Source organism: Indicator indicator, chromosome 4 (genome assembly GCF_027791375.1).
Source record: "Indicator indicator isolate 239-I01 chromosome 4, UM_Iind_1.1, whole genome shotgun sequence".
In the NCBI taxonomy this organism is placed as follows: Eukaryota; Metazoa; Chordata; class Aves; order Piciformes; family Indicatoridae; genus Indicator; species Indicator indicator.
This window is the reverse complement of record NC_072013.1, coordinates 44,435,589-44,463,046: the sequence shown is the minus strand read 5'-3', so window position 1 is coordinate 44,463,046 and position 27,458 is coordinate 44,435,589. Positions and strand designations below refer to the sequence as shown.

Genomic DNA, 27,458 nt, shown 5'->3' with positions numbered 1-27,458 from the left:
AGGAGAAGCATTTGAGAGTTAGACTCTGTCTCTGCTTTTCATTGCCCTTCTGGTTTGGGTCTTTCTTCCTTCAAGTTACAAACAAAATTGCTATCTACTGTTCATTTATTTCAATTTTGATTCTGCATTTTAGTTCTTTCTGTGCTAATGGTTAATAAATAAAACATTCAGGCTTGCATCTCTGAGTAAGGCAGGTATTTCAGGAAATGCCTCTTTGCAAGTCCAGTGGAGCACTACAAATGTTTGACTGTTCCATTTTTTTTCTGAAGTAAGAACCAATCTGCAGTCTGGAGCATGTAAGAACAAGGAATATTTATCAGTTGTATAATAGAATATAAAAATTGGTCTGAATTTTTGTTAGGAGAAAAGATGAAGATCCTTCATGCCCTCTGTGGAAAACTCCTGACTCTTGTCTCTACTCGAGATTTCATTGAGGACTCTGTTGATGTGTTACGACAGGCAAAGCAGGAGTTCAGAGAATTAAAGGCAGAACAGCATCGCAAAGAACGAGAGGCAGCAGCAGCAAGGTAACACTAGGATATGGAAAGCTAAGTTTTGTGGCTACTAGTCAGATCAATTCCTCTGATACTGCCCCTCTCTAATACGAGGAGCAATAGCAGTGGTTGTGGCTTATGTCACTTTCTTGAGACCCTAGACAGGAGTTGTTCTAAGCCTTTTCCTTTCCCATGTTACTAACATTTCCAGATGATGCTGTAGTATAAAGGAAGAAAGATGTTGCCAGATCAGAGATTAGATTAATTGCAACTGGTTTTCTATATTCTTCTTACTATTAGGATACGTAAGAGGAAAGAAGAAAGGTTGAAAGAACAAGAGTTAAAAATGAAAGAGAAACAAGAAAAGCTGAAGGAAGAAGAGCAAAGAAATCCTGTTGTAGAAGTGTCTGTTGGGTATGATATGTAGAGTTACTGTGATAAATTTAACACAGTACTTGCCAGTTATGTGACCAGATCTTAGCTATGTGGATTTCATTGACTTGATCATATACAAAGGTTTATTTGAATTTAAGTATTTAGTCCTTAATGCTGATTTTAACATTTCTTCCTATTCTTCTAAAATTGGTTTACAAAAGTGACTTTATTTTTAAAACCAACTTGTATTATAATTCTCTTGAAAGCTTGACAGTTTTACCTACTGACAAGAGAAAATTGGAAAATCTAGTTTGTGGGGTTTTGCAATACTTTTTGTCTTGCACTGATTTCATATCTATGAATATCTCCATAATAGGCTGTTATAGTTAAGTTTCTAATCTGAGCAGTTAGTCAGATCTGAGCTACATAATAGTGGCCTCTTGTAACAGTTTATGAATCCATTGTAGTAGCACTTTTGAACAAATGCTGTGCTATCCCAGGTGATGCCATGAAGCCAAAGATTTTTGTTCTCTTAATAAAACTATATGGTTTCAGGTGGTAAGATTCATGCACATGCAGCTGTCTATGATTCCAGGAAAAATAAAGGCAAAGTGTATATACAGCACAATATATTTACCTGCTGGAGGAAGGGAGCTTGGGCCACAGACGGATTTGTGCTGGTTTTGAAAGCATAACTGAAAAAACAACAACAATAAACTAGAAACCAACCACACACAAAACAATTAAAAAACAACAAAGAAAAAAGCTAAAAACACAAAGTCCAAACAAACAAAAAAACTCAAACAAGTAAATGTGCCACAGACACACACCCCCAAAAAACCCCCAAGAAACAACAACCCCAAACTGAAAGAAAAAAACCAAAACCAACCAACCAAGAAAAAGACAACAGCAACAAAACCCCCAAATACCCCAAAATAAATGTTATCCTCTAGTGGTTGCATGTAGTTCTGCAGGGTTTTAATTACGTTTTAATTGTATTTGCTGGGGAAAATGAGGGGGGAAAGAAATGTGATAAACATTTTATAAAACAACATACATTTTTCCTCCCTTTGGTCATTAAAGAAAATAATACAGGTCAGTAGAACTGCACTAAGATGTCTCCAAAAAGGATCTGATTATTATAATGCTTTTCAAATGAAAGAGTGAGTAAATACCAAATAGCAGGTTTTAATCTTTAGTATGGGTCTTTCAATTTATAGTTCAGTAGGATTCTTCTGGGCTTTTAATATATTCTGTGACATAGAATTCATTGTTAAAAAGCATTATAGGCCTTTGACAAGCTTAAATGGGGAAAAGATGGGGAAAAAAAGTGTTGTGCTGAAGACACCATATTCTATTGTGATACTGTGGGGTGTGGATTATTTTGATTCGTTTTTTCGTTCCATTCAGCTTTTAATATGTGGTTGATCAGCTGGCCATCTTTTGTTCATTTTATTTGTGTCAGAGAGGAGGAAAGGGAAGACCTTGATACTAGTACAGAGAGCAAAGAAATTGAACGTAAAGAGCAGGACATAGACACAGTGACAGAGGATGAAGAAGAAGTGGGACCAAACAAAAAACGAGGAAGAGGTAATGCTATAATGTTTTTCTTCATTTGTGTACCTGTACGTGGACACACATGCACCCAGGAAGCTCCTTGGGTGTATTGTGAATTTTTTGCATACTGTCAATCTTTCCTGTGAATTTTAGAAGGAAAATGGGGGGTGAGGGGGAACCACCCCACCAAACATGGTTATAATGGGCTATTGAGCTGGCCTAATGTAGTTCAGATAAATGTTCTTCCACGCTTTGTTTCATCTTGTCTTCCATACTTGCTTTCTGGTTTCTTCTTTTGTCTAAATAAAACTGGTGGTCCTTGACAGAGTAAGTGTAGTTAATCATAAAGGAACAGAGCCAAAACCTGCCCCTTACTTGAGTTTTTGGTTAAAGAAGGAATTTAAAAGTGTGTTGCTGTTACTCTTCTTTTTCTAACTTTCAGGAAGGAGAGGGCAAAATGGATATAAGGAATTTACAAGACAAGAAGAGACCACTTGTGAAAAGAGTGAACCTCTTACTGCTGAAGATGAAGAAGCTTTAAAACAGGAGCAACAAAAGAAAGAGAAGGAACTGTTAGAAAAGATTCAGAACGCGACAGCCTGCACAAATATCACCCCCTTAGGTCGTGACCGTCTGTACCGGCGCTACTGGATTTTCCCCTCTGTTCCTGGATTGTTCATAGAAGAGGACTATTCTGGTCTCACAGAAGACATGCTGTTGCCTCGAACCTCTTCCTTTCAGAGCAGTGTACAGTCTTGCACAAATGAACCTCAGGTATTCAGTACAACTGGAGAGTCTTTGAAATCCTCTGAATCTACCTCCGCTGTTGACCAGGATTCACGCGCCAGTGTTGTGGCAGAGGTGCCAAGGCCAGTCTATAAACCAAACCGGTGGTGCTTTTACAACTCTCGGGAACAACTGGACCAACTCCTGGAGGCTCTCAATTCCCGAGGACACAGGGAGAGTGCCTTAAAAGAAACTCTTTTACAAGAGAAAAGCAGAATATATGAACAACTAAGCAGTTTTCCTGTGGAAAAATTCCATATTCCAGGTAAATGAAAGGTTCCTGATCTTAGTTTACTACCACCGCTGTTACTTCTGTATAATCTTCTAGAAACTAATTCTCATCCAATTGTAACTCCTAAGAAATAAGAATCATTCTTAAGTATTGTTTCACTCTGTGGAAAATAGGGTGGGTTTTTCTCCTTTTTTTTTGTTGTTGTTTGTTTGGGGGGGGTGTGCTTGTTTTTGTTTGGGTTTTGTTGTTGTTGAAGTGGTTGTTTTGGGTTTTTTTTTTTTTCCCCTCTTTCATTCTGATGGAGCTTTGTGGTGTTTTTCTGTTGTTTCATGCTAAAAAACCCCACATTTTTGTGTTATTTCACTGCTTAGTAAAACAAGATTGGCATTTAAACAGACTTCCTGAGGAAGCAATTTGAGCTTGGGAAAAGATTTAACTAGGGAATAAATATTAATATTTGCTAAAAGTAAATCGTAGGACATCAGATGATCAATACTTATTTCCAGTATGATAAAAGGAGACACAAGGTCTGAAAGTGCAGAAAGAAACCTCACAAAGGAAGATGATTACTATTACCTTGATTTTTGTTGAGCAGGACATGTTCTTTCATAACACCATAATGCATGAAATTATTCAGGTAGGCTTTACTGTCCTGTTGTGAACAAGGGAATGATGGCATACTGCAGGGTCATAACCTCTAAGAGGAAAAAAGTAGCACAGCAGTTTTGGTTGTTATGTGGGCTAACACAGAAGTGTATTCTGTGATACTATTCTTTTCTATTTTTCTCCCTTCTTCTGGCAGATGCTTGTTAGAGGAGGAGACATCTGCAAAGCGGGATTGTTTTTATAGATTTCAAAATGCAGGAGTGCACTTACAACCATCCTAGACCTAGGATGGAGGGTGGGGGTTTTTGTGGGTTTTCTGCTTTTCTCCTAGCTAGGTATTTTGCTGTTTGTTGGCAAGGCATTATCTCTAATCACTGATAAAATTTTGCACACACAGGCTTACAGGTGTCATATTTCTGGCCTGTAGTGATAGGACAAGGGGCAATGGCTTCAGACTAGAGAAGAGTAAGATTTAGATTGGATGTTAGGAACAAGTTCATTACCCCAAGAGTAGTGGAACACTGGAAGAGGGTGCTCAGGAAGGTAATTGAGGCCCCGTCCTTGGAGATATTCAATGTCAGGCTTGACAAGGCTTTGGGCAGCTTGATCTAGGCAAGGGAGAATTGTTCACAACAGAGCTGATTTGTGCTTTAATGGAGTGTGTATACCAGGACATGCCATAAAATCATCACATAATGCTGAATTACATAACTGATTTATCATGTCTTTTGATGGAAGATAGCACATGGCAGAGTTTCTGCATAGTAATTAAGCTTTGTTTGGAGGCCTTATAGGTATGTTTGTGTGTTTTGGTGAGAAAATGTAATTTCCTTAAATGTTTGTGTGTGTTGTTCCTTATTTGACTAGTTGTTGCACCTTTATCTGTGTTTTGTGTGTTGCTTTCTGCTCTGAAGCAACTGATTACCGCAATCATAGATCTTTCTTCTTCATGTGAGGAATACAAAATAACATTGATTTAATTTTAACTTTTAAAATTTGGTTGAAAGTCAAAAAAAACAGTTTTGAATTTCACTACAAAAGATAAATTCAAATACCTCCCCTGTGTGATAAGCAGCAGTAAGTGGCCACCTATAGTTGTCCTTTGGAGGGAGTATTGCTGCCCTGTTACCTTATCTCAAATGACTTGCAGGACAGGTGAGAGCTACTCTGTGATTCTCTTGCTCTACAGACTGCTCTTGTCCATTTTCTAACTCCCACTCAAAAGAGCACGGAAACAAAACTGGTATTTGCAATTATTTGATTCTATTCCAGTTTCCATTAGATTTTCCTCTACAATTGTTTGTAAGCTGTTTGCTACTGTAACAGCTTCTTTCAAACCAGAAGGGGCGTTTCCCACATACAGACATCAGAGTCTGCTAGTATATATTTTGAGAATCTTTTGTCTAGTTACTTTCAATATGGGAAGTTGTTTCCACAGTTGAGAGTGGCTTCGAAATTTATCCTGTGCTTCCTTAACAACAGCTTCTTGGTAATTTTTTAATTTAAATATCTCCAAGTTCTTGCATGTACCTCTTCACTCTGTACTTGTAGAGTTTAAGGTAAATCCTGTGGACAGAAATGTCTGCCACCTACACAGATCTTCAAGCCCTAATTTAGGATCTGGGCATGCTTTCAGCTCTTTTCCTGTGGATTTTAAGATTTTGCATAAATTTTCAGTTCTCTTATGAAAAAGTTTCTGCGTGACAGCCCATCATCAGCTCCTCCCTTCTTTTTCATACATTATCTTGCTGTCTTGTTCCTGGTTTTCCTCACCTTTAATCAGAAAACACAGTCTAGTCTTTGCTTGTGTCACCTTACCTGTATCTGTTTGGTTTGTGTTAAAGTTAGATTTGTGAAAGATTATATATTGTTCTGTTAGTTTCTTCAATTGTCAGGTGCATATGCTGATTTTAAATGTTTTTATGATAAACGTTTATGTAGGAAAGAAAACTGAGGAGTTCTTCTGTGAAGTAGAAATGTGACTTCATAATTTTTCTCTTGTGTTTTCATTTTTCCTCCTTGCATTTATAGCAGAGATAATGTTTTAAGATGAAAGAAACTCTTGTAAATTAACAAGACTTTCTCATCCCATGTGTTGGAAGAAGCAGATTGTAGTCTGTAGGTCTTCCCTTAAAAGTGTACTCTACTTGGCTGTATATTGGATGCCTTAGCTGACATGGAGATGTTGGTGAGGGGAACTGTTGCAACAGGAAAGGGAATTTGAGCATGTGTTTTTAGTTATTCCACTCTGTGCTACTTTTGTTCCCTCCACCAGCAGCTACTTTATGGAGCAAAGTCCTCTAACATGAAGCTACTTGGTATTTTTGCAGACAAACCTCAAGGTGACATCAGACCTCCTTCAGGACGGGGAAGGATGCAGAATGCTCATGACGGATCTCACATGTCTGCAGAGAAGCAGCTTGAACTGAGACTCAGAGACTTCCTTTTGGACATTGAGGACAGGATCTACCAAGGAACACTGGGGGCTATTAAGGTATTTGAGTTGTAGAACGCCTAGTGGTGCCACTGAGTCTGTAAATTCAATGAGAAGTCTTCTGTGCTGTGGGTTTTACTGAAAGCATAATTAAATTAAGTGTAGGCAGTAATTTGCACTAAAAGTTTTGTGGCCTTTGACTCTTCAAAAACTTCAAATTTGTATGTTTGCTTCAGGTTACAGACAGACAGTCTTGGAGAGCAGCCTTAGAGCATGGGCGGTATGAGTTTCTGAATGATGAGAACAAAGAAAATGGTCTAATTAAAACTGTGAATGAAGAATCTGAAGAAATGGAAACTGATGAGCAAGATAAGTTTATTGTGAAAGACAGGTAAGAGCAATGGTTTAAATAATGGCTCTTCCCTGTGAGGTTTTTATAGCAGTGCTCTGGTAATTTTTTAACCTTCAAATTGTTCTTACTCTCACATTCTTTGGAATGGTATTTTTGAAAGATATTAGTTGTAGAATGTGAACTTTTTGCATGGATCTATTGATTGTGTTTGACAGTTTTTACAACTTCTGCTACTCAGGTATTACACTGCTCAAATTGATTACCAAATAAGGAATAAGTGAAGTAGTTTTATAATAAAATGCAGAGAAAAATTAATCTGGCAATTTCCTTTTTTTTTTTTTTTTCTTGTCAGAAGGAGGGGAAAAAAGCAAACAACCAACCAAACAACAAAACCAAACCCTAAACAAAACAAAACCCTAACCAAACAAAAAAATAAACTTTTCCACTTTGTGGAAAGAGTAGGAGTGTTTAAAAGGGAAGAAATTGCTGGTTGTGCTGCGCAGTGTACCTCTATCATGAGTCAGTAAGAACCATCAGTGCAACAGGCCATGGTCTGAGTTACCCTTTAGCACTGCAGCAAAACAGAGCTATAATCTAATAACTTTCAGAATGAGGATCCTTCTGTAGAGCAAGCTGCCACATAGTAAAACAACACCTCAAGTGTTGCAACTGTAAAAGTGTTTTGTTGTTTTCTGTTTGTTCCTCAAACCGTTTGTGACAGACATGGAAATCTACATGGACATTTGTTGTAAATATCAACTGTGTGAAGATTTCTAGATATTTAAATTCTCAGAAGTCTCATACTGTTCAGAAAGATCTACCTTAATTTGCTTAACACATAAAAAATTATGTCTTGATAGAATGTAAATACTGAAATGGGAAAAAAAATTAATTAGAGGTGATGGTTCTGCAAACATTCAATCTGGGAGGTTGTGCTTATGTATTCTGGGAGATTTTCTGCAATTAGACCTTGAGAGCTGTGTTTCTGGGTGGAGTCTTGAATGCTGGATGTAGGAATTTAAATTTAAGGTTTTTTCCTTTTTATTTCTATTGGCTGAGTTGGCATTTTCATATAAGACTGCCTTTCAGATCTGAGTTCTGTAGTTGTGTGCAAGACTGATAGGCTCATCCTTCTTTATATTAATGACACAATTTACAGACACTTGCTTCCTAAAAAAGAAACAAAAACAAACAAAAATAAAACAAAGCAAAACAAACAAACAAACCCCAAAAAAGCCTACATAGAAATATGCCCGTTCTAATTAAGAAGCTAAAATTTGCTTTCAGTTGTCTTGGGCACTTTCTCCATTGCCAACTCTCAATTCAACTGCAGACGCTTTTTGTTTCTTGTTTTGTTTTGATTTAGCCATTTGATACTGAATCTGTCAAAGTTTCTGAATTAAGTCTACTCTAATAATGTCTTGCATATGAAAACAGAGGCTATGGGATTCTGAAATCATGTGACAGATTGCTTTTGATGCTGGGTGTTTTTATCCACCTCAGAGCGAGTGGCATCTCATTAAGATCTGGGAGTTTGACTAGTGAAATGTAAATAATTGTGCAGCTTTTTCCTGTTTGCTTTCAGGCTCTCAAAATGTGTGTGACTGCAAAATATAACAAACAGCTTTTGCTAAGTGTAGTAAAAAGAAGAGGGACAACCAAAAGCATTGCTTATTCACTAGAGAAAAGCAGAATCCAGACAGTCTTAATGACTTTTTGGGGTTTTCTGTGTTTTGTTTGTTGGTTGCTTTGGTTTTTCATTTGTGTTGGTTGGTTGGGTTTGTTTGAATTTTGTTTTGTTTGTTTTATTGCCCCCAAGTAGAAATTGCATTTTATTTTCATTAGTGTGAGATGCTCTCTTACACTACACTTAGCATTTGTGGTTCAGGAAGATTAAGTACACCTTGAAATGATTACTTAGTTTTTGGTCAGGGAAGGTTGTTTCATTGTAAACCTAACCAATTTTTTCCCCCTTCACATGAAGAGTTAATATTTTACAGAACTTCTCCAAGGATGAGAGCATACAAGTTAACAGTTTGTAATTTAACATTCTAAAATTACTTTCTGGTTTTATTTACGTTATTTTCTTTTTTAAAAATCATGTTAATTATGGGGATACATGTATCTTAAATTCTGCAGATAGAAGTATTCTAAAAGGCTACATTTCACCACTGGAAATGTTTTCCTTGAAGGATTACTGGCACTGTACTCACAAATCTCTCAAACTAGCTGATGGATGTTGCATCAAATCTTCTAAGCATCTTAATAATAGTACTGAAATTTGTCATCTGCATTTCTTGAAATTTTTGATAACTGTTACATAAAGATGATCTATATAGGTTAACAAGACTACAACTCAAGAATTGGGATAACTAATGACACTTGTGTAGTGTCTGTTCATGTCCACAGGCCATTCATGTAAATGAAGTGAAAATCAAAACCTGCTGTGGATACAGATCTGTACCAATCTCTATGGTGTTAAGTTCAAAGTATGTTTAGTATAATTTAATACACTTCTCTTCTAGACTTGTTGGGTTAAAAACTGAAGCTCCAAATGCTACATCAAGTACAAGTACTCCTCAGCCAGTTAATAACGTGGTCCACTACTTGGCATCTGCCCTGCTTCAGATCGAACAAGGAATCGAGCGAAGGTTTCTCAAAGCACCTCTTGGTAAGCTTTCAGAATTGAAACTGTAACAAACAAAGCCCCCCCCCAAAACCACCAAACAAAACCAAAACACCAACCCCCCCAGCCCCCGCAAACCCACTTGCTTCTTCTGTAAAACTGGATGCTTTAGAAGGACATGTTGGGGAAAGAATAACCAACCTATTGGTACCTGCCGTAATCCATTTGAAAAATGTTAGATTGTCAGGGCCAGAGATCATGAAGTAGTATTAACATTTTTCTTGTTATTCTACATGTCCTGAATTGCCTGTGTTAATTCAGTAAAACCATATCTTACTCTTACATACATACCTGGATCATTTCAGTCATCTCATCTGTGTGGCTCTACAATTACACTGGTGCTTTGGGAGACAAATTTTACCCTTGGGCAGAAGTGGGTGAGCTTTCTAGGGGAATACTCTGTAATCAAGGTAACTGTTGAGACCAGTGTATCATGCAACTATGCAATGAGTTTCTTGTATGTTTTTTAGGCTGTGAAAATGCATGGTCCTTTTTATACTAATCCTGTGAAAGCAATATAGGCCTGGTTTATCTGTATCACCTTGTTCAGCAATAGCAGAATATTTACAGTAAAAAGTAGTAAAGATTTACATTGCAGATTTTCAGATCCTCAAGTTTTGCACTTATGCTGTAAAACTTGGAAATAAAAAAATTGCAGGAGGTTTTGGTATATCAGCGCTTGAGGTTAGTGCCCCATGGCACAGCTGACCTAAAACTTTCTGCATCTCATCTACACCTGCATGGAGACTGGTGTCTGAGTATCAGTTTCTGCTGAAAGTGAACTTCAGCTAGATTTGTGTTAGTCAGACATGCAGGCAGGGGTTCCCTTTTCTTACCAGTGTATGACCTCTAGAAGAGGAGCATGTAGCAGTGATTGAGATGAAAGGGAAGAGCACAGGCTTTTCAAAACACAAAGCTTTGAAAGCTCTGCTTGGCAGAGCTTTTGGTCAACTGAAATATGTCTGCCCTTTCCAAGCTGGACATGATAACAGCTATTTCCTGACATACAACTAGGTTTACAGTGTGGGCATGGGACACAACAGTACCTCTAGGTTGTATTTACTCTGCATGTGCAGATGGCAAATACCTTGTGCAGTTTATGCCTCTATTTCCATACTCTCTCTGTTTTGGCAACAGTATCTTGCTGACAGCTCTAAGATTTACCTTAGTGTCCCCTTAAGGGGAAGACCAAGGCTATTAGCATGTTATAGCCATAGATTGTGTATCCCAAGTTAAAGGACTAAAAGAAGTAGCATCCCTGATGAAGTATTAGAGAGAGTTTTGTAGCAAACCTCCTGGCTTTTTTCAGTGTCCCATAAACTTAACGATAGTTCATGGTTTTGTCTGACCTTTTGATGGTGATGATGGTGTGTGGTTTCTTCTTGTTTGTTTGTTTTGTTCTTTTTTCATTTGGGAATCCTGTTTTCTTTTAGATGCTTTTTTACTGTGACAAAGTATATAGGGAAGTCTTGTGTAATTTGCATGTCTTAATTCTCTTCTGTAGTTTACCATGCTGTGCCCTGTGAATTTACTGCTCTGAAGAATAGTACCACTGTAAGATTAATGTATAGAAAAACCTACATAGCTGAGGGAGCAGAAAGGATCCCAGGTCTGCTCCGATCTGGCTTGAACTGCCCTAACCATTAAGCAAGTGCCAAGTTCCTTCTTCCTTGCTTTACTTTTGGTGCCAAGCTCCCCTGTTGTTGGTTGCACAATGGACCACTTTTAGAAGAAGATGAATCTGAATGAAGGCAAAATTGCTGTTTTGTCACTAGAGAGCTCTTGGAGGAGCTGCAGCACTGAGTGACTCTGAATAGGCTCACACCTACTGGCAAAGGAGTTTTCTGACTGCTGGGCAGCTAGTTGTATGAAAGGTGCTGTGACTTGGGAGCTTCTGGAGGTGACCAGAAGGTGCAAATGCAAATTGTCAAGGCAACCTTGTGTTTGAGAGGCATCTGGCAGATTTAGGCACCAGTTCTGGATGCAACCCTTTCTGGGTATAATCCTTCACTGTTTTGGATGTGTTTTAAAAAAAAAAAAAAACAAAACAAAACAAAAAAAAATTATATTCAGCTTACCATAGCAAGTTGTTTATTAGTTTGCAACTTGCTTAACAGGCAAAGAAACACTTAGCTTGCCAAGGTGTTAGAAGTGTTACTAAACCTTTTGACAAAATCTAGACCCTGCTTCCTGCTCAGGGGACTGCCTTGTTCTCAGAACTGTGGTGCCCTTTTTCATTGACCCCTCTAGAAACTGACCAACAATACTCTGATGATGTAAACTACCTTTTAGCTTGTAACCACTAGATTATGGTTTGTAGATTTTGTTTGTTTGTTTGCCTGTTCTTACAGAGATCATTGTACACAGGTTTTTTCTGATTTTTTTTTTAGTAGTTGTTACAAATATTTAATGCAACCAACCCCTAGACATTGTGCCTGTATATCTGCTTCTGATGATCTGCCAATGATTTAGTTACCACTCAAGTAGAAGCACTGAAAGTCAAACAAATGCAATTTTGGTAGCAGTACTGGGAATGCTTTTGGTAAAAAGAGTACTCCTGCACTTCTGCTTTAAACCAAACTGAAAATGCTTTATCTTTGTCATTATTTCAGTTGTTGCCTTGACTGCAGTTTCTTTTTCATCTCTGTCCCTCCTTCACTGTTCTCTGTTCCTGTTAGGGGATGGAACCATAATCAGTAATTTTTAGTTTTCACTTAGTTCACAGCTTGCAGTACTAAAGAGCAGAGTGAAATTCACTGCAGTCACTGGCAAGTATATCCCGGTGGCCTCCAGGGTGCAGAGCAGACAAAGGGACCCAGCACAGCAATAAAAGGACCAGCTGCTTCTCTGCTCCGTTTTTGTTCTGAGGCTCTATCAGGCTGCCAAGAGCCTGCTGGTGATTCTGATAAGTTTGGAATTGAGGTGCATACCAAATATTCGAGTGGAAGAGCAAGAAAAGACTGACACAGATGACAGTAATGCAGGAGGAGGTCTGGTACCTCAGAAACAGCACCCTCTGCCTTGCAGAGCTGTTAGATGGCTGCTAATCCTCTGTTGTCTGGTGATTAAATGTAACATGACTTGAATTGCATGCATTTCTTAATTATGGATTGTGTTTTGGAAATCCTTTCAATTACACATTAGCTTTGAAAATCTGGGTTTTCTTCTTTCAGCCTAGCCCAAGATGACGTCTGGGGAGAATCACAAAAAGAAAAGGGATGAAGCTTGCAGTACATGTTTTTCCTGCAAAAACCCTAAGATGTAAAAAAGCACTCTGAAGTGCTGCTTCCCACAAAATACTACTTCTCAGAAATACGTTTGAGGGGCAAGAAATTGCAAGCAATTTTTATTGTGGATTCTGTTGTTCTGTTTTTTTTAATATATATATATATATATATGTATAATTTACTTTTTCTTCCATTTTAAAATACACTGCAGTGGAGAGAAGCAGGTATCATCATTCCTATTATAGAGATGTGAAAATTGAGGTGTAAAACGATAAAGAGATTTGGTTGGCCTGAAGTTCAGTGAGGCAGCCACAAAAAAAAAAAAAAACACCAACCCTGCTTTCTGCACTAGTGTGAGACTTCAGTCAGTAAGCACCCTTCAGATTTCCATACGAAAGGTTGGATTCTAATTCACAGGAGCACCTTTGTGACTGATATTTGGAACCATTTCTTTCCTTTTTAACTTGTGCATTCACTTACTATGGGACAAAGGAAAAATTACAGCCTTTTCTTTTTTTTTTTTTTTTTTTAATTCGCTTCTTTTTGCTTGTCCTTAGTCTGATTTTTGGGCTTTGGTTTGGGTGGTGGTTTGTTGTTGTGTTTTTGGTTGTTTGTTTTGTTTTGTTGGGGTTTTTTAAATTTTATTTATTTTTATTTATTCCTAGATTTTTATTATTTTTTTATTTCCTCTGCCCTCAAAGTTCTTTCCTTTTCTATTTATAATTGACCTCCTTGTAATAGCATCAGACATCTTCCAGGGGTGAACTGGGATAGGATTAGTATATACACATGCTTTGTTCTTGTGCTTTTGTTACTTCCCTGCCTAGTTTCATGAGCAGAGCCAGCAAAGGTGAAAGCAGGTGTCTTTGATGAAGAATGTTTAGAGGAGGCAGTCAAAGAAGGTACCTTGCATTGTGGAATAGATGAGGTTTACTTATGACTTCCTGGGAGAATAATTTAATCATTTTAATACTCAAGAACACTGCTGCACAAAAATGCCACTTGGTCATTGAGAACTATGCCCATAAATTCACTGTAATCATTCATTGTAGCACAGACCAGAAAAGTTTGCTGAGTGAAAAACCTGTGATCAGTAAGCTACTCCCTATAGCCCTTTGTGCTGGAGATGGACAGAAAGGTAAGGGAGAGTAGGTTTAAGAGCCAAAATAAATCCTGGGATGTGCAGTTCCTCCATTCACCTTATCCTGTTACCCTTTCCTGTCTACCTTTTTCCACATGCATGTGTTGGGTACCACTCTCCTAGTTATACCAGACTTTTAAACTGCACAAGTATGGATTGTAAAATTAATTACAAAATAATCTTCCATGCTTCAAAAAGGTGTTTGAAATAACTCTATGAATTTAATGTTAGGTATTGCAGAACGTGATAAAAGGAACCACTGGGGGGATAAAAAGAGGAAGAGAGTGGAAGACAAGACTAGTCAGAGAGATGGTAAATTTTAAATGTTATTTTTATTGTGAAGAAATAGAAAGCATTGATTTTTTTCTTTTATATATATATATATATATAATTTTTTTTCATACTTGAATATGCAGACAGTTCCTTACACTGCAGGAATTGGGATATTGAAGACAAAGGTTTAAAATTTTATTTATTTTATTATTTTTTACATTTTCTGCAACCAGAGATAAAGAACTGTGGTTTGTGTTTTGGTTGGGGATGGTTTTTTATCGCTTTGGGACAGAAATCTGCATGCTCACATAATCCTTTTTCTCCTTTTTCTTTTTTCCTTCTTTTTTTTCCCCCCTCCCCCTTCCTTTTAATGCCCTCAGGGATTATTTCCCTCCCCCCCTCCTTTAAACTTTGCAGCATTGTGCAATTGCATATCCTTTCTAAAAACACTAAAATGGAAAACCCTTCCCTGAACTTAATTAGCTATTGATAGATGAGTGCATAGGTCTGTCAAACAACTTCATTTGCATTGTAGCAAGGCTTGGAGGCTTAGCTGAGAGAGGGGTATCCCACTGTGCAATGTAGAGCTGCTCAGACACAAAGGAAGAGGCCGTTTCTCCCTCCACGTTAACAATGTAAATGAAAAGATGATGGATGGAAGAAAAAATTGTTATTCTTAACGTAGAAGTTGGGATCTGAAACAGCAGGTGCTGTTTGGCCTGTTTCTTTCAGCAGCAGGTCGTGGTCAGTAACTTCTATCTCTGTATTGCAACTGCAGTATTGCAGTGCAAATATTTGATGTTGATGTGATGAACTATAGTGGTGAACCAATCCAGGCTAAAAATAACCACAGCAAAAAAAAAAAATAAAGTAAGAATGCTCAAGCTGCCATTGTCAGCAAAAGAAATGCCTATATATATATATATATATATATATATGCTTAAGATAAAGTGACTTTGCCAGAGTTCTAGTGGAAATCTGCAGCAGAGCTGAAGTGGATCTGACAGAGTCTAGAGTCCTGACAAGCAGTTTTAATTTTCTTCTTGCCATGTTTAAAAAAGAAATACCTTGAGAGGTACACTGCAGTGCTGTGAGAAGTGTCCACTCCCTTAGAAAGACTGAACTTGAGGCAGGAAACCCAAGGCTGAAGTAATAGGAAATGTTAGGAAATTTGGATTTGTATTTGCAGTTCAGGAGTGGCTGTATTTTATTTATGAAGCTGTGTTGCTTGTTTATCCTCTGCCTTCCCCCATCACCTCTCCTGTGCAGCTTGCAGCTAATGCAAATGTATGCAAGATTAGGCAAATCCAGGCAGCCAGCTGATGAGAAGGCAAGAAAGGCCCTTGCCAGGAGAGCAATTAGTCTCAGTTTTGTTCTTTCTTTCATTTTATTTGTTATGAGGTGTTTTCTCTTTGTATTCCTGACAAGAAATCATTTGGCAGACAGGTGCATCTTGGGCCATTCCTGTGCCCACTGGCTAGGGCAGCAGGCAAGGGTGCATTTTGTACTGGAGTCCATAATTCATCAGCTAGAGATCACATAGTAACATCACTGTCCACGCAGTGGACATTCAAAAGGTGATCTGTGCACATCTCTATAATCAAAAGTACTGCTGTATGGTCTCTTCCTCTCCTTAAACATTCTCCCTCTAAAATGCAAGACATCTTTCAACACTCATACAGAAATTCCCTTTCTGCTGAGCAGCAGCGGTGTAGGATGTCATTTGTGACTTCTCATTTCTTCAGCTCCTCAAACAGCTCCTTTGCTGCTGTAATTCCCAGCTGCTTGTTTTCATTCAGTACCACCCATCCCACTATTCTGCATGTGTATTTGTGTGGTTGTTCTGGTGACCTGGATAGCAAACCAAACCTTTTTGGCAATACAATGGAATTTCTTACCCTGACCCCTCTATCTATTTCAGCCTTAATTAGTTTCCTAGGTCTTGCTTGGTTTGCCACTGAATGTGTACCATGGGTTCATCCCTGCTTCGTTACTTATGAAATGTCAAGGAAACAGTTCTCTTTCAACCAGATCTGATAAACCACACAGACCTGCTGGTTCTGGTGGAGTGCAGGGCAGGAATCCAGGCATTGAGGTGTAGGGAGAGACTATAGTGGAGACAAGTGCAGGTGAGAAGAGCCCTTCAAGACATTTTTTTGCCAGTGAAGTCTGTTTAATGCCAGGTACTTCTTTAAACATAATAAATGTTTTCTGATTTCAAAATGTACATATATGGGAAAGTAAATTAGGAATGTGAACTTTGGTATTGGGTGTTGGTTGGGGTGGTTTTTATTATTTGTTGGGGGGTTTTTGAGGGTTTTGTTGGTTGGTGTTTGGTTTTGGTTGGTTTGTTCGTTTTTGTTCGGGGTTTTTTAATTTGGTTTAAATTGTAATTAGTCTTCATTTATAAATAGAACCGAAGTGTTAGGTTTCCAGGTGGACATCTGAGTAAAACATTCAAGTCTTATTCATGTCCTGTGTCTGTGCAAGTTCTAAGCTGAATTGGTATTGAAGAGTAAAACCTTCCAGCTTCAGCAGCCTGGAAATGGAAGAGGACATATTCAAGTATTGGAGAGATAAGACAAAGGTTATAATATTATCCCAGTTTACCACTGCTATCTGCTTGAGAATCAGAGCCTTACCTCATAGTGTAGAACCAGCTGGATATTTGAAAAAGTTTAATCATACTGGTTTGGTTTTCTTTCTTTTCTAATCCCCTTTTTTAAACGGAAGATGCCAGTGACGGTGGACGGTCCTATAAAACAGTTTTGGATCGCTGGAGAGAATCACTCCTTTCTTCTACCAGCTTGTCCCAAGTCTTCCTTCATCTGTCCACACTGGATCGAAGTGTCATCTGGTCCAAGTCCATCCTCAACGCTCGCTGCAAAGTGTGTCGGAAGAAGGGTGATGCAGAGAGCATGGTGCTGTGTGATGGCTGCGACCGAGGCTATCATACTTACTGCATTAGGCCCAAGCTGAAGGTATCTGAGGAAAAAAGGAGCTCTTCCTTTTCACACAAAACCTGAGCAGTTCTTATAACTTGGTTGCATGTTACTAATACTTTTTTCTTTTTTTCCTCCTCTTTCTAGGTCATTCCTGAAGGAGACTGGTTTTGTCCAGAGTGCCGACCAAAACAGCGCTCTAGACGCCTCTCCTCCAGACAGAGACCTTCTGTGGAAAGTGATGAAGAAACTGCTGAAGGACTAAGAGAAGGGGAAGAGGAGGCAAATTATGATGAAATGGGACAAAGTGAGGAAGAGCATTATGAAGAAGAGCAAGATGAGGAGGATGAATCTCAAGAGGAAGAAGAGATAAGGTAAATAAATGTCCATTAAAGTGGCTTTATACTGAAATACCACTTTGATTATTAGGTGGAGTAATTGTTCAAATAAGCACATATCATAGATTCATTTCAGTTGGAGAAGACCTTTAAGATCATTTTGTCCAGCCATTATCTAACTCTGCCAAGTCTGGTGCTAAAACGTCCCCTTTAGTAGCACATCTAGGTGGAGGCGATTCAACCACCACCCTAGGGAGCCTGTTCCAGTGTTTGATAACCCTTTCAGGGAAGAAGTTTCTTCTAATATCCACTCTAAACCTTCCCTGGTACAGCCTGAGGCCACTTCCTTTTGTCCTCCCACTTGTTACTAGGTAGAAGAGACTGACACCCACCTCCCTACAACCTGCTTTCAGGTAATTGTACAGAGTGATGAGTTTTACCCTCAGCCTCCTTTTCTCCAGACTAAACAACCCCTGTCCTCTCAGACACTGCTCATAAGATGTTCCCCAGATATTCATCAGCTTTATTGCCTTTCTCTGTACCTGCTTGAACACCTCAATGTCTGTCTGGTAGTGAGAGGTCTAAAACTGAACTCAGGTACTCAAGGTGTGGTTCACCAGTGCTGAGTACAGGGGGACAGTTGCTTCCCTAGTCCTGCTGGTCACACTCTTCCTGATACTGGCCTGATGCTGTTGTCCTTTGTGGCTACTTGGGCACGCCGCGGGCTCATATTCAGTCAGCTGTTAATCAGCATCCCCAGGTCTTTCTCTACTGGGCAGCTTTCCAGCTACTTTTCCCCAAGCTGTAGTATTGCCTGGGGTTGTTGTGACTGAAGTGTAGGAGCCAGCACTTGGCCTTGTTGAATCTCATACTACTGGCCTCAGCCCATCAATTCAACCTGTCTGGGTCCCTCTGTAAAGCCTTCCTAACCTCAAGCAGATCAACACTCCCACTTGCAGAGGGTGCATTGGTACTAATAAAAGTTGCATCCACTGGACTTAGATTCACCTTTCTGGATGAGAAATGTTCATCAGAGTTACAGTTCAATACAGCTGCTGTTTGAATATAAAGTAGAGAGAGTTTCAAACAGTAAATATTTTCTGGAGAAACTCTGGAGTTTGGTTTTTTTTTTTCCTGTTTTGAATTTGGGGGATTAGATGCTTATAGTAAGTATTAAAACTTTAGGGAAGATAAGGTCATCTGTCAGAGGCTATGTGACACTGGGAGGACTTGAAGGCTTCTGCAGAAGCCTTCTAAATAAACAAACAGAATGAAACAAAATCCAAACCAATCTCAAATAAAAAGGTATACCAAGAACACTCTCACCAAAACCATACAAGAAACAAAAAACCCAAACAACTACTAACCTAGTGTTACAATTTCAGTGAAGTAATGGATTTCATAAATGTTCCAGGACAGTTGAAAGAAACTTTCCTATTCTCAGAGTGTTTTAGTATTTTTCTTCTTTTTTGGTACAGTCTTTTGAATTGAGTGAAGCAAGATTATTTGCATCTCTGACAATGGGGATTCAATAGCTCGGGAGAACTTAGATCTCTTTGAAGTAAATTTTTCACTAGGATCTTCCTTCACTCTTGCAACAGAAGGAGAGTCTTGTCTGACTAGAGCATGACTCAGTGGTTTAGAACTGCAGTTTATGTGGCTGATAATGTTCCAAAATCCTAGTAGTTACTAGGGGAAATCCTGGTAGTTGCTGTGAGAAATGTGATTGAGTTAAAGAAATTGATAGTTGGTCCTCCTGTTAATGTTTGTATTGCACAGGCTGCAAGGGTGATCAGAATTCTGAGCATTTCTTTAAAGTATGTGTTCCATGTAATAATTAAGAGACTTAAGAGCAGTATTTAAGCTAATGGTAACTGAATGACTACATCCCAGTCCAACCTTGAGTGGCTGGGGTTTTTAAAATGCTGAATTAACCGAGAGGAAAAAAAAATTTAAAAATTGGATTTGGGGATTAAATAAACATAAGTGTTCATTCTTTGTAGCCCATCAAAGCAAGGAAGACATCAGGTCAAGTTCCCACTAAAAATGAGAGCAGCCAAACTCAACAATCCCTTCTCGAGTCAGAACAGCCAGCGGCAGGCAAGATACGCGTCTCGGAGTCAGCAAAACACACCTAGGCAAACTGAATCTTCCTCTAAAGTTACCAGAAGGGGCTTAAGAAAGGTAAAATCAGCTCCTCCATCAGAGACAAAGCCTTCTCTAAGACTTACTAGCCGGACCACTCGTCAGAGCCAAAGTTCATTACAAGCGGGTGTATTCGTGGAGTTACTCAGCCCTCGGAGAAAACGAAGAGGAAGGAAGAGTGCTGACAGTGCACTGGAAAACAGCCCTGCCAACACTCTTGGATTTAGAATTGTTGAGACTGCAGACTCAAACGAACGGCTTAGGAAGTATCCAAAGCTTTCTCTTCCTGTTACTGAACCCAAGAGAAGAGGCAGGAAACGACAATCTGCAGGTTAGAGAAATGTGTTTGTCCAGAACAACAAAAAAAGTGTTCTGTTCCTTGCTAAAACATCTGTGCTAGAGCAAAGAAACCAGAAGTGGCAGTTGAAGGCATTTTCACCACTTGCAACATGTTCCCTTGTTTTGCAGTGACAGGAGTAAACATTAGAAAAATCTTTCATAGAATGGTCTGGGTGGGAAGGGACCTCCAAAGGTCATCTAGTCCAACCCCCTGTGCGGTAAGCAAGGGGCATCCTCAACTTGATCAGGTTGCCCAGAGCCCTCTTGGGCCTCACTTTGAATATCTCCAGGGATGGGGCCCCGACCACCTCCCTGTTCCAGTGTTCCACTACCCTCATGGTAAAGAACTTCTTCCTAATGTCCAATCTAAATCTGCTCTTCTCTAGTTTGAATCCATTGCCCCTCATCCTATCACTACAGGCTTTTGTAAACAGTCTCTCTCCAGACTCTCTCCATTTCACAGAATCACAGAACCATAGAATGATTTCAGTCATCTAAAGAACAAATGGTTAATTTGCCAAGGAGATTTTTCGTATCCACGTTTGTGATTTCAAATTTGTACACAATATGGAGCAGTGGATAGCAAATGTGAAAGTGGTATTTATGCCTTAACCCATGCAAGTGAAAATGTTTACTTAGAGCTGTTAAAGTTTTGTTTCATTTGAGAGTTAAACACCAAAAAACACAGATGCAGGTCAGGTGAGGGAATGGGAATGTGCATATACAATGAGAACCTGCTACCAGAAGAGAAATGTCCTGTCTGCTATAGGACTAACAGTGTCCTAGCTTGTTAAGCTAATACTAAGTGTTTGATGGTAGGGATTTACTTGGAAAGGTACAATAACCTTCTAAAAACAGAAAGGACCCAAGTGTGAGACTGAAGGATGTAAAAGGGCTCACACTCCAGTGTGGCAGCCTTGTGTTCTGCACCATTTCTGTCCTTCACCTTCACCTTTGGGAGTTTCTGGCCTTATCCTCTAACTACCCTGCTGACTACTTTTGAAAGCAGTTAAAACCACCCTGAATAGAGGTTTTGTGCAAGTTAAAGTCATGACCAGGCAGCTTATTCTGTTTTTCTCTAACAGGGCTTTTAAGTGCTTAGCAAATTGCTTAAAAATTGAAATCAATTTAAAAAAATCTTTTCCAAAATTAATACAATGAAGAAGAATGGAGGAGAAACTCAACTAAGTCTTAGTAATTAGCATTGTATATGACAAGAGAGACATTTAGTGGTTAGTAATAATGCTGTAGAATAGTTAATGCCAAAAGCCAAACTACACAAGATATGCCCTGCAACTACAGTTTTAGTACCCAAGAATAAGGATGGTTTAGTTTTTGCAGGTTGTTTTTGTTGAGTTTGGTTTTATTTTACTTGCCAGGATTTTATTTTCATCTGGCAGGGTGATGGGAGTTGTTTTTTTTTTTTTATTGTTTTGGTTTGGTTTTTTTCTTCCCCAGAATCATCTCCTCAAACCTCACTGAACAGGAGAAGTTCAGGACGTCAAGGGGGAGTCCATGAGCTCTCAGCTTTTGAACAACTCGTAGTGGAACTGGTACGACATGATGACAGCTGGCCTTTCATGAAACTGGTGTCTAAAATCCAGGTAACTGTGATAGGACTGTAGGGGGAATGATAATGGTTGAGAATCCTGTTTGCTGCCAGTAGAATTTGGGGATTTAGAGCATTGTTCAAAGAGGGATACAGCTAAGCAGTGGGATTCAGGAGAACTTTAGCATTTCAGCTGGGACATTTAATGCCAGAAAAAACTCCCACGTTTGATGTGTTACTGGGAGAATTGTCAATATGCTTGCCACCTGGCATTGGAAAATGGGAAATGCTTTGATTTGAAGGGAAAAAAAACAAACAAAACGCACAAAAACCTGAAACAAACCATACAACAACAAAAACACCCAGCAAAAAAACCAAACAAAATCCAAAGGAAAAAAAGAAACAAACCAATAACAATGAAGTACACCAAGCAAAACAAACAAAACCCAAAGGAAAAAACCAAGATCAACAAAACACCACCACCACCCAGCAAAAAAAAAACAAAATCCAAAGGAAAAAAGAAACAAACAAAACTAACAACAAAATATACCAAACAAACCAAACAAAACACAAAGAAAAAACAAAAACAAAAACAAAAAAACCCACAAAAACCAAAACTGAGACAAACATAAATCCAAACAAATAAAACAACAAAACGCAAGAAATAAAACACAAAAACAAGCCCTATGAGGAGAGGCTGAGGGAGCTGGGACTGTTTAGCCTGGAGAAGAGGAGGCTCAGGGGAGACCTCATTGCTGTCTACAACTACCTGAAGGGAGGTTGTAGCCAGGAGGGGGTTGGTCTCTTCTCCCAGGCAACCAGCACCAGAACAAGAGGACACAGTCTCAAACTGCGCCAGGGGAGGTGTAGGCTGGAGGCGAGGAGAAAGTTCTTCACAGAGAGAGTGGTTGGCCATTGGAATGTGCTGCCCAGGGAGGTGGTGGAGTCACCATCCCTGGAGGCGTTCAAGAGGGGATTGGACGTGGCACTTGGTGACATGGTTTAGATAGGCATGAGGTGTAGGGTGACAGGTTGGACTCGATGATCTTTGAGGTCTCTTCCAGCCTTGATTCTATTCTATTCTAACTTCAAACAAAACAAAACAAAGAGTGCACAGGACTGATGAAGGTAGGCTTATGATTATTAATGAATTCAAGCCTGCAATAAAATAATGTAGGAACAACCTCACTCTGTGATGTTATAATGCAGTAAAAAGATGATTTCTTAGCTTAGTTCTTCATTTTATTTCCCTTTTGTTTAGATTTTTAAATACTTGATGGTAAAGTAGGTATCACTGCCTTAGAGGTGTGTATTCCAATCAAAGTTCCTATAGCACATCTGCTTTTCTGGCTTGTCAGGTGTAAGGCACTGCTGGGACAAACACTAATAAAGTGCCTGCCCTCTGAGCTTTCTGGAGCAATTCTGCACATTCTTGCAGGATCTAGATCTTTAAGTGTTCCAGTAAACTTAAACAATGACAGCTGTTCAGTGAGAGCCTGAAGCTCTGAATTGAGCATCACAAGTAGCTGGAAGGATTAATGTAATGGACAAAAAGCATGATGCACAAATGTGAACGAAGGATGTAAGTGCAGAGGAGGAAGAGAGGAATTTAGAATGAAAAAGGGATTAGTGTTTGCCTACCAGAGTACAGGAACTGCACTGGAAAGTGCAAGAATCTGATGAATGCAAGGAAGCTTCTTAAGGAAGGATGGAAAACTCAATTTAATTTCAAACTGGAGCAGGTTGCTCAGGGAGGTTGTGGATGCACCATCCATGGAGGTGTTTGAGATGAGGTTGGATGAGGCCTTGAGCAACCTGGTCTAGTGGAAGGTGTCTCTGCCTATGGGGACAAGGGAGGTTGGGAGAAGATGTTCTTCAAGGTCCCTTCCAACCCAAGCCATTCTATGATCCTGAAAAGAAACTGCTAGAATTCAGTGCCTAACAGATCATTAAAGGCTAATCTCTGTATAGTTCAGAAAGATAAATCCATACCTGAGTGACCCAATTTTTCTCCGTCATGATAGAAATTTTGGGTTAAACTTTTTGCCTTAAGACAACATAATACATTGAATGATCAGTGCACAGCAAGCCAGGCTGCTAATTGGAAAGGAATGAAAAATGTGTCACTCTAATTCTGTTTCTCTGCTAATTAGTTCTTTAGGTTTGTGTGCAGGTTGCACTTTATATAGTAAAGTTATAGGCCATAACCAAGGACTTGGTTTTAAAACATACATGATAGTGTATGTGGGTGTCTTGGGTTTTCTTCTTTAGAAGAAGGCAAATTTGGATGAGATCATTTTCTTTCATCCCACTGCCCCACTTTGAGTGAGACAGAGTCACCCTAAGCATGGTACATACCAGAATTCAACATCTATAACCCAAATGATTAATTGGCCTTAAGGGTCTGGCAATCCTTTCACTCCCTTCATTTTTATCACAGCAACACTCTTCTGAGTGGCTTTTTATCTCTGGTACTTGCTTACTGTGTCCTGCTTTGCAACAAATAGGGTCATTGCCTTCTACACAACTAGAAGGAACCTCAGGATTTAATTTCTCATAGAAGACAGTGAATAGTAAAGGAGTAAAAATCGCCATTACTCATGTAATATTTACCAGGAAAATGAAAAGGTTTAAAATCTTGGGAATAATGTTTGCACTTGCCAGATGGGAATAGCTGGAGCACCATAATGCTTGTCTGCTCATGCAATTTTCTTAGTTGTTGACAAGGTATTTAGGATTAGATTTTGTTCATTGAATTGCTGGATGATGTTTGTCATGGCCTGCTACTTTCAGGATATAAAAAAAACTGAAAAGCAATACCTGAAAATTAATACTCAGTTCAGAACCTGGAGGTGGTTGCTTGAGACTTCTGCCTATTTAAAACAAAAACCAAAATGCTTTCTGCTAATGTACCATCTGCTGAAATTTTTACATAGGTAGATCTTTAAACTTCTGTTTGTCTGTGAGTAACTTCTTTTATTTTATGTTTTAAAGGTACCAGACTACTATGATATCATCAAAAAACCGATTGCCTTAAACATAATCCGTGAAAAAGTGAATAAATGTGAATATAAGTTAGCATGTAAGTATTATCTGTTGAAAGAGGGAATGAACCCTGTTCTGTCTCTTTTTAAAATAGATTATTATCCTAAAGCTGAGCTATGTCAGAGGGATTAGAAAGCTGAAACTGTGGTTGGTTTGGGGTTTTGTGGGGTTTGCTTTGCCTTTTTTTTTTTTTTTTTTAAGAGCATTTACTATCCTAAGTGATCCCTGCTTTTGGCAGGGGGGTTAGTCTTGATCTCTGGAGGTCCCTCCCAACCTCTAACATTCTGTGATTCTGTAATATTCTTTTTTTTATTCACTAAGATTTGTTGATCATATTTCTTTTACATCCAATATACCTGACATAGAGATAGCTCTGAAATGAGCAGTTGAGAAGCTGCTGATAATTTCTCAAGTCTTTGATGTCAACGAGTGATACTGATGAAATACTCAGAGAAGGTGCTGTTGTTACTGCCTGATTTGTATTTCCTTTAGTGATAATTGGAGAAATTTAAGAATCCTTACATGATGATAGAAACTTGACACACGTGAAAACATTTTTGTGTTGCAGCTCTGTGCAGCATCACTGTACTCCTGCAGTGCTGTCCTACTGCTTAATCTGCTGCTCTCTGATGGCTGGTGAGGGACTTTTTAGGGTGTCAGGTAGTGATAGGACCAGGGGGGATGGAGCAAAGCTAGAAGTGGGTAGATTCAGATTTGATTTTAGGAAATAGTTCTTCACCATAAGGGTGGTAAGACACTGGAACAGGTTGCCCAGGGAGGTGTTTGGGGCCCCCTCCCTGGAGGTTTTTAAGGCCAGGCTGGATGGGGCTCTGAGCAACCTGATCTAGTGTGAGGTGTCCCTGCCCATGGCAGGGGGGTTGGAATTGGCTGATCCTTGAGGTCCCTTCCAACCCTGACAATGCTGTGATTCTCTAACACACTCAATTGATGTACTTTTTGTTCCCCAGCGGAGTTCATTGAAGATGTTGAGCTCATGTTTTCGAACTGCTTTGAGTACAACCCTCGGAACACAAGCGAAGCAAAAGCTGGAACTAGACTTCAAGCTTTCTTCCACATTCAGGCTCAAAAGCTTGGACTTCCAATCACATCTGGTAATGTGGACCACACCGCCCCTGCGGTAAAGAAGTCACGAATCTAACCTCTGCCTTCCAAAGGATTATTTTTGTTGTTGAGGGAATCTGTGATGTTCATTAAAATGAGATGTTAAATCACACAGTCGTTTGTCATACCTGTATAAAGCAATAACAACTGTTCAACCACCTTGAAGTGTGGCCTGCACTATATTCTCAAATGTAATATTAAGCACTCAGGAGAACGTAGGAAAGATTTACCTTTGCTACAGTTTTATTCAGTGTCTAATAATTTTGATAGATGTACTGGATACAGTACTGGTTTACAGAGGTTTTGTACATTTTTAATACATTCATGTGTCCAAATGTACTTCCAGAAGTGCATTATTATTTTTATTTTTTTCTTTCCCTGCACCAAATGACCTTGTTCCATCCTCTAGATTTTTGTAGAAGCTGTGGTAATGAGGGCTTTATCAACTCAGATAAAATCTTCTGCTGTAGCACAGTTGAAGAAACTGTGTGTGTGTGTGTGTGTTTGAAACTTGTGTGAGCATATCTTCTCAACACTACACATGAATGAGTACAACTGCATATCTTTTTAAGTACTGTACCAGTGCTGGCTGGAGGTATTCAGTCTGAATTTATTAAGTAGATATTTATTTAGCATTCAAAGTAATTTGTGAATTTGTTTTGTATTTATAAAATTTGTACTTGGGGATTAAACAAACAAAAAGAGTTCCATAACTTTTTTAATATGTTTTTTTTTTCTGGGGTGGTTTTTTGTTTTGTTTATTTCCCCTCTAACTTGATGATCAAACAATAAACACCTTCCCATGTCCCTGGCAGTTCTTCTAGCAATGAGTAAATTTTACAGGACTGTACCATAAGTTTCTACATACAAGTTTGGAAGTGTACAAATAAAATGAGACCTTTTTCAAAGTATTTTGAGCTTCTGGCATTTTCTTTTGAGTTGTACTGCTGCTCTATCTTCCCTGTTAACTTAGGAGGACAAGTTGCTGGAAAGAACACAGCAGAATTTGGTTTCAATGTGAGTACTGCAACCAGCCTTTACAGCAGCCGCAGCCAGTGTGATACCTGCCCTCTGAGTGATGCAAATGGTTATCAGCATGTGAGGAGCAGCAGCAGAAGTATGGGTTTAAGTTGTTCTTTAATTAAGGTCTTTATTCTGTTTACCTGTGAAAAACCTCATAGCTTTTTTTAGCTGACCATCAGCTTCTTTAAACTCTCACAGAATCATAGAATGGCTTAGGTTGCAAGGGACCTCAGAGGTCATCTACTCCAAGCTCCTCTCAACTAGACTCAGCTGCTCAAGGCCTCATCCAACCTGGCCTTGAACACCCCCAGGGAGGAGGCATCCACAACATTCCTGAGAAACTTATTCAAGAGTCTTACCACCCTTGTACTGAAGAACTTCGTAGTCAGCTCCATCTAAACCATTCCCCCCTTGTCCTATTCCTAGAGACCCTTATGAGAAGTCCCTTTCCAGCGTTTCTGTAGGATCCCTTCAGGTACTGGAAGGCAGCTCTAAGGCCCCCCATAGTCTTTTCTCCAGGCTGAACACCCCCAGCTCCTCAGCCTGACCTCATAGCAGAGGTGCTCCAGCCCTTGGATCATCTTTGTGGTCCTCCTCTGGACTCTCTCCAACAGCTCTGCGCCCTTCTTATGCTGGCGACACCAGAACTGGACACAGTATTGGAGGTGGGGTCTCACACGAGCAGAGCAAAGGGACAGAATCCCCTCTTACCCTGCTGGCCACGTCCCTCTTGATGCAGCCTAGGACACGATTTGCCTTCTGGGCTGCATGAGTGTGCTGCTGGCACTCATG

General features: G+C 39.3%; 1 protein-coding gene across 2 annotated transcripts in view; it reads left to right on the top strand.

Annotated features, from left to right (window-relative positions):
• BAZ1A (bromodomain adjacent to zinc finger domain 1A) overlaps nucleotides 1-26,533 on the top strand; it is a 66,331-nt gene extending 39,798 nt beyond the window's left edge. For both annotated transcript variants that reach the window (XM_054400816.1, XM_054400814.1), the window contains 13 exons: nucleotides 362-527; nucleotides 795-908; nucleotides 2,335-2,459; nucleotides 2,869-3,477; nucleotides 6,381-6,544; nucleotides 6,721-6,875; nucleotides 9,362-9,507; nucleotides 16,897-17,144; nucleotides 17,253-17,479; nucleotides 19,447-19,919; nucleotides 21,386-21,531; nucleotides 24,471-24,558; nucleotides 25,490-26,533. In XM_054400816.1, the coding sequence (XP_054256791.1) occupies nucleotides 362-527; nucleotides 795-908; nucleotides 2,335-2,459; nucleotides 2,869-3,477; nucleotides 6,381-6,544; nucleotides 6,721-6,875; nucleotides 9,362-9,507; nucleotides 16,897-17,144; nucleotides 17,253-17,479; nucleotides 19,447-19,919; nucleotides 21,386-21,531; nucleotides 24,471-24,558; nucleotides 25,490-25,680 (2,852 nt within the window). In that variant the 3' untranslated portion in view covers nucleotides 25,681-26,533. The remainder of the gene's footprint in view (nucleotides 1-361; nucleotides 528-794; nucleotides 909-2,334; nucleotides 2,460-2,868; nucleotides 3,478-6,380; nucleotides 6,545-6,720; nucleotides 6,876-9,361; nucleotides 9,508-16,896; nucleotides 17,145-17,252; nucleotides 17,480-19,446; nucleotides 19,920-21,385; nucleotides 21,532-24,470; nucleotides 24,559-25,489) is intronic.
• Nucleotides 26,534-27,458: the final 925 nt, after the last annotated feature.